The sequence below is a fragment of the Ruditapes philippinarum genome, unplaced genomic scaffold (genome assembly GCF_026571515.1).
Source record: "Ruditapes philippinarum isolate M1 unplaced genomic scaffold, ASM2657151v2 ctg3430_1_1_1_1, whole genome shotgun sequence".
NCBI classification, from domain to species: Eukaryota; Metazoa; Mollusca; class Bivalvia; order Venerida; family Veneridae; genus Ruditapes; species Ruditapes philippinarum.
The window spans coordinates 212,478-220,137 of NW_026860251.1; the positions used below are offsets into that span (position 1 = coordinate 212,478).

Here is a 7,660-nt window from a genome sequence, read left to right on the forward strand (position 1 = left end):
AACTAACCGGTTAACGTGTAATACCTGTTTCTTCACAAGTTACTGTGACGAAGACGTTTTCCTTTTTATTTGTGGGACTTGTATTAAGGACATTCGGTTGCCCTTTAATATTAGATTTCCGATTGTGTATATAAGGGGAGCATAGGCATAATCATTAAATCTGTTAACTTAACAGAGGCTGTATATTGATAGATTATGGAAAAGAAAATATGGAATAACCCTACACACTTGTATGCTAACTATGACGTAATTTAGAATATTCTACACTGTAAGGAAGAACCTACAATATTTATATTATGCAAGAAAAAATGCATAAAACATATAAAAAACTTGTGAACAAATTTTAATAAAATTAAAATAAATATGTTCATAAAAATTTCAAGCGCAAAGTTTGTGTATGGCATGTGAAATACATTTAAATATACAGTGGAGTGTTTATTAATTTCAGAAGTTAAAATATGATTACATCTACCGAAAAAATTGTCTTGTAAATTTTCTTTCCGCTAATTATGCAATTTTTGAGCATTCATGATGGCTTAATAACACAAGATATGAAACAGCCAAGTCAATGTATAACAGTAATGTAACATAACTACGTTTCTATAGACAGTATTTTCTGGAAATGTCAGTTAGATATGAGGATTTGTATAATAATAAATGTTCTCTTTGTTTATCTAAAATATAAAAAAAAATGCTGCATAATAACACTGTAAACGTCTTGCTACTTGAATGTGTACTTTGCAGTCAACAGTTCCGACGGCATATTTATTTCTTGCGATATGTTCCATATTAATTGTCAACTAACTGTTGATATATTTAGCACACATCTGTTTAATGTTAAAAGTTGAAAGAACCTAAACTGTTTCATAAACAGAAGGGGAAAAATCTTCCTAAATGTTAACGGATATATTTCCATGATTTAAATAAACATTGATGCCCTCCGATTCGCAAGTGTCTGTGAACGTCCCCTTATATTAGAAGATTTACCAAAACTGTTTGATCGTGCAGCTCGAAATTCTACGGCTAGATCTATAGTGTTCTGGCTGAACGTTAAACTTTTCCTGAGTCCAATAGAAGAATCCTGTTTGTCACGTACAGCTGCCCTCGGAGACAGGAAGTAGTTCTCGTGTTTATTGGCGGGAGAATTGTCGTCTGCAACGAACCAATCCTCGTTTTCGGTTTCATCCACTAAGCTCAGTGAACTGGTCGGGGTACTCAAAGGGGAAGCAGTTGACATTTCGTCCACATCGGTCACCAGAATGTTGAGCGTTAATTGACCCTCAGTTTTTATGGAACTGTTTTCTTTAAAGCACATGCATTTCAAAAAAGACATCTTACTCAGTTTTAAGGACAAGTCTTTGTAGTGGCCTCTTTCTGCCAATACTCTACTAAGTTTTTTCAAGGCATTGTGATGGGCGTTCCCTCTGTTCACTTCATCGGCAAGCTTTTCCCATAGTTCTTCTCTACTTTTGTTTTCGGAGACGATTTCGTCATACAGTGAATCAGAAATAGCATCAATGCCCCACAAATGATCCGCAACCATTTTAATGCTATCCGACGTCTTAAGATCACAAAATGTACACCTTTTAATGTAATTTTTCCTGTCCTTCATAAGTTTCTCATAAACTTGTGAGATCGATTCAGCAACATCAGGATGGAAGTTCTCGACGCATTTCACAAAAGTTTTCAAAACATTATACGACCTCCCGCGAACAATTCTTATCAAGTTGCGCACGCAATCTTTTTTACTTCCGTTTCTTCTGAGATCAGAACTTTCTGTTTCCGTTAAACAATCGGACGCTATCATAGTGTCGATTATCTCAGTTTCTGAGCATGACAAATTATCGACCAGCAAGACAATGTTCTGTTGTATAGCTTTCCTTAAACAATCCTGCTTTATTTTCTTTGAACCTTTTCTGCACAACAAATGAACGTCTTTTTCTGAAATTAAATACAGAAAAAAAATTCTGAATTGATTTTTATAGAATTATTTCTGCGAGGGGCATAAATAAATGTATAGAATCGTTTGATGGAATAATAAATTTTTTTATTCAATTTATAATTTTTCCAGTATTTATATTTTGTTTATATTATTTGCTCTCTTTATATCTATCAACTCATTCATCAACTCATGCAAAACCCTATCAATTCATTCATTCATTCATGCATTCATTCATTCATTCATTCATTCATTCATTCAATCAATCTTATATAGAGAAAAGAAAACAAGATTTCCCAGACATTTTGAGATCTTTTCAGTCACATGGTTTAAATGAAAACTTTATTTGTAACCGCTCCTTTCAAAATATTTTATATTTTAGTAGATTGGTCATAATCTTATCTATAATTTAAAAAAAATGATTTGTAGGATTTTTAAAGTTTCTATCAAAGGGATGGGGTGTTATACAAGTAGATGAGATCAGTTTGCACGTGGTTATGACTTAAATATAGATAAATAAATATAGACAATAAATATAGATAATGCATGCATATCGTTTTAAATTAACTTTTCCGCAATTGCAAGTATTTTAAGTGTAATTTGATACTATTTTTAGAACTGCATCAGTTTCGGTTTGAATTAGTAACTTATAGTTATACATAAAATTCCACAATGATACACAATAAAACATTGTAATTGCGAAAAAAGGTTGGGTCAAATGTTGTAACAACATTATCTAAATCAGTAAAACGTTTAAACCTAGAAATTTATGCATGTCAAATATTCAAGTTTTTTCTCTACGGGATTAGAGTGGTATGAAATATTATAATTTTCATACTACAAGATGAAAATAAATCCTGTTTTTTTATAGAAAACAACTTTAATTTTCTGTTTATTATATACATTTTTTCTATTATTTTTTTCGACTTCTTTTTGATATTACAATTTGACTTTCTCACCGTTAAATATTGCAGGGAAAATACAGGAAAATGTTAAACTCCAGGGAAAAATAAATTTTTACAGTGAAAATACGGAATATGAAAATACGCATTTTATTTCATCAATATTTCTCAATACTTCATTCATAAATTTCTATGTTAAAATAATTGAATTGTTAAAAAGGACGTATGATGGATATTAGTGAAATGTTTTTCTATACATGGTCTTGATTTAAAGGGTCTATACCAAGCAAGACACACTGATTTTTTGAGACACCTTTTCACACACAAAAACTGATACCCGTGGAGAGGAATATGAAATTAATTTGAAATAATCATTTTTTCCTTTTAGTATTTGTACTGGAAAATAATCTAGAACATGTAAATTGACAGCGAATCGTGACTCGTTTTTTTTCAGCGAAAAGTTATTTCATAATATGTAATCATATATCATGAAAACTTTTAAAATATCAGTTTCACGTTTCCCACAGATTCGTATCAAAAATCACTTAAAATGTAATGTATAAGATCCGGGTAGACAGACATTAGACGAGTTATTAACGCAGCGATGCATACAAGTTACTTAATATTGTAATGACGTTTGAAAGTTATTATATGAAATATAAGAAATAAATCACACGGTAAATTGCTAATCTCCCTATGATATCGTTATTCATAAACTAGGAGGACTTGCGGTTAACTCCGCGTTTTTACTTGCGGTTAACTCCGCGTTACAATTTGAAATTAATAATATTTAAATTTTCATGATCTTCGGGATTACAATATAAACCCCCCTGCTACATGTATAAAGGTCCACGACCAGGTGAGACAGTCGATACTAATGTTGAAAATATCCCGCACTATTTTTGTACCAATACAAAATCGAGGACAGATGAAATAAAGAACTTGGCTCATCAACACCACACACACCCCATTGATACTCCCCGGGGACTGGGACCGGTGTTATAATTGACATGAATATAAGACATTACATCCGCAGAGATTGGGTGACTGGGTGAGGATTGTGTATTTACCGTGGTGATCAGGCTTACGAATACATGAATAATGTTGTTGTTGTTTTCTGTCAAATCGTAAACCCTAACCTACTGAATTTCTTAAACAGACTTAATCAGTTTAAAATATTGAAACTGTCCATTATCAATTTAAGGAAATCAAGATAAAAAATTGGTCAGGGAACATTAAAGAGCCTGGCCATATTGCGAGGATGCAGGACTTACCTGGCTCTATACTGGAGGGGGAAAAAACACTAATAAACTTTCGGTTCTAGCATTCACAAAAATAAGTGTGGGGGAGATGGCAGTTACTTGAGAAATATATATGTTAATACCTGAACAGACTCCACAAAAGCTTCGGTATAATAAGTAATTGAAAAACGCGAGCTAAATGATTGAACTATATCAACAAACAACATACACATTAACAAACGAACGAACGCACGTGCGTACTAACGTGCAAACAGACAAAAACAAATTACCTCTCTCGTTTGTAGCAATATCAACATGTCCTGTATTTGAAGGCGTAGCGCCGTTTTCTCCTGCACGGGTTTTCCGTGCGTCTGTGCCCTTCGATTGGCAATCTTCTTTAGGTGACGACTGACAAGAATTACAATTCAGTGATTTTTCCAGCGTTTGATCTTTGCACGATAAAATACATGTATTTTCATGGTCGGAATTTTCTGTCGGCCGTTTGCTGTCTTCATTTGCTATGCTCTTCCGTGCTAAACATTCAGCATTGGTACTTTGACAATTTGATATGTGATCAGAAAACTGGCGAGATAAAATGGATATTTCATCTTGAATAGTTGCAACTCTGTCAGATAATACTTTCAACTCGTGTAGAATTTGCGAGTGCATTATGTGTTCCATTTTTTACATGTACCTGAATCGAAAGGGAAAAAATGATTATAAAAACTATTAAAACTAAATATAGAATAAATATAGCTCTAGGTATTGCAGACTGTATAGGCGCGAAAAATACTACTTCCGGTCGATCTTTCTATCGTACCCTATACAGCCTCGTTTTCATTTGAAAAATCCAAAATCTTTATATCAAATGCATATCGTACTCCATCTGGTCTCATAGTGTCTGCTGTATGTTTTCATTTGTTTGCTTCGAAATATAATACTTTTATTAAACGAATTTCGAAATAAGCAAATGGAAAAAAAACAGCATAACAGCAGCCGACATCTTCTGGTAATTAACGGTCGAACACACAAAAAAAAATGTTAATTTACGGACATTAATGTTGGCTATCTTAAAAGCCGAAGATGCTCATAAATAAGGTTATCGAAAAATGTATAATAATTTTAAGAAACATATAAGTAGCGTAATTTGATAAATACTGATAAACTTAACCTATAAACTTAATCAAAATCCAGTAAAAACTACAAAATATAAAGATACAAAGTAAAAAGAATAAAATTTACTTACTCAAATATGTACGTGATATCAATTCAATCGCACGCAGGTTACTGATATTATTTTATACTTATTTAGTTATATTTAGACGTGAGCTAGAAAACCCGATTTACACCATTGCGTAGTTTAATCTTGATCGAAGGACGTTTATCTCATAACATGATAAGTTTCTCTTCCGGATTGTTAATGTTTATGCGATTTTTGTCATTTAACAAGATCAGTACATCAGTATATATTTTCAAAGATTATATTATATACCAAGTGAAATTTAAATACAGTAGTTTTTTTCCTTTATAAATTCAACGACCACACGGTATTACCGGCTACAGTGATGACAGATTGCTCCAGTGACGACAGATTGCTCCAGTGATGACAGATTGCTCCAGTGATGACAGATTGCTCCAGTGATGACAGATTGCTACAGTGATGACAGATTGCTGCAGTGATGACAGATTGCTGCAGTGATGACAGATTACTCCAGTGATGACCGATTGCTGCAGTGATGACCGATTATTGCAGTGATGACAGATTGCTGCAGTGATGACAGATTGCTGCAGTGATGACAGATTGCTGCAGTGATGACAGATTGTTGCAGTGATGACAGATTGCTGCAGTGATGACAGATTGTTGCAGTGATGACAGATTGCTGCAGTGATGACATATTACTACAGTGATGACAGATTGCTGCAGTGATGACCGATTGCTGCAGTGATGACAGATTGCTGCAGTGATGACAGATTGCTGCAGTGATGACCGATTGCTGCAGTGATGACCGATTGCTGCAGTGATGACCGATTGCTGCAGTGATGACAGATTGCTGTAGTGCTGACAGATAACTGCAGTGATGACAGATTGCTGTAGTGATGACAAATATCTAAAATTTATTGATTGGTAATAGTAAAATCAATATAATTTTTATTATGTTAAAGATTATTATAAAACGGTCATACGACGTACATTGTATATGAGCAGCAATTGCACAACACTGTCATATACCATATAACATGACTCAGTTTGTATTTTTGTGGGGATAATTATATGAACAAGCTAACACAAAAAATAAAATAATAAAAAATGTGTGTAGCTGGACATGTGAGATTTCTTGGTAAAGGTGTCGTAAGAGCAGATCCAATAGATTGCCTCTACCTAGTTCGGAGGTATACGGTAAATTATGGAAACGTATAAGGTACACCATGATGATATGATTAAGTCTACTTTAGGTAAGTCGACTTGTTATGATAACGAAAGAAAATGAACTGTACCAGTTGTCTACGTAAGCTTATTTTTCTGACATAAGTTAATGCAACATTATTTTAAAATATGCCATGCCGACGTATGCTATGTCAGCTTATCCACATAATTTGTACATCCTTCTTCCCTGACTTACCTAGTTCTTATAAGCATGTTGATAAAATCTTTTTATCTCATTCCTATATAAATATTTTTGTCAAAAAGAAATAAGTCGACTTAACGTGATAGTCGAGCATCTGGAATATATATTCCCCCTACTTGAACATTTATTTACAGCTTTGCGTCATAACCTACGACGACAAAAAAACTGCTTTTTATAATGCTTCTTACCCTCATAGGATACTTACCGTCTGGCTAAACGGAAGTTATGCAACGTATACAGGTACTAAATTCTTAATTAATCTATATTTTTATTCCAAATGTTTTTTTTTATATGTTTTTTGTATTTGTCAATCTTTTTATGTTGCATTATCATCCTCTACACAATTTATAGAAAGTATTGTTATTGAGAAAAAAGCAACATTTACTTGATCATATAATACTTGAATAAATTACCAGAATGGTAGTAAGTGCACAGACAGTCGGCTCCTACTTTATAGTTCTGACAGATTAGACCACCACTTGAATGTAACAATGAGACATGGGAAACAACAGGCGTTGGCTTAATCTTAAACTGCTACCAATTGCTAATTTTTAATGAACTTTCCGCCATTCTGTTTTGATAATATAAGCATCCCTGAATAATATGTCTTCTGTTTTATATGCAGGTATGCCTTTTCTTGGCCTTGTCGCTATTCGAATCGACTGAAGCGGTTCTTCAAAATGGACAGAGAGATGCATTGATTTCTTGTTATCATCGACAAGGTTATTCCCATTTAGACATATGTGGATTCTTATTATTGGTGCACAATACTGTTGTCAGCTTAAGTCAAATGAAGCGGATACTCAGAAGGTTAGGACCGAAAAGACGCGGTGCTTCTTCTCCTTTACGAGATGTAATACGCGAGATTCGTGCAGTATATAACAGAGGATTTGCTGACTGTGGTTATAAAACAATATGGAAAATAGTAAACACAACAACAAATGTTAAAGT

General features: G+C 33.5%; 1 protein-coding gene across 1 annotated transcript; it reads right to left on the bottom strand.

The window, feature by feature from the left end:
* Positions 1 to 613: 613 nt before the first annotated feature.
* LOC132759397 (uncharacterized) lies at positions 614 to 5,476 on the bottom strand. The gene is made up of 3 exons (XM_060751163.1): positions 5,329 to 5,476; positions 4,373 to 4,776; positions 614 to 1,941 (listed from the first exon to the last, which is right to left on the bottom strand). Exons 2-3 carry the CDS (start codon positions 4,761 to 4,763, stop codon positions 920 to 922), a joined length of 1,413 nt encoding a protein of 470 aa, XP_060607146.1. The 5' UTR covers positions 4,764 to 4,776; positions 5,329 to 5,476; the 3' UTR covers positions 614 to 919.
* Between the last annotated feature and the right edge of the window lie 2,184 nt (positions 5,477 to 7,660).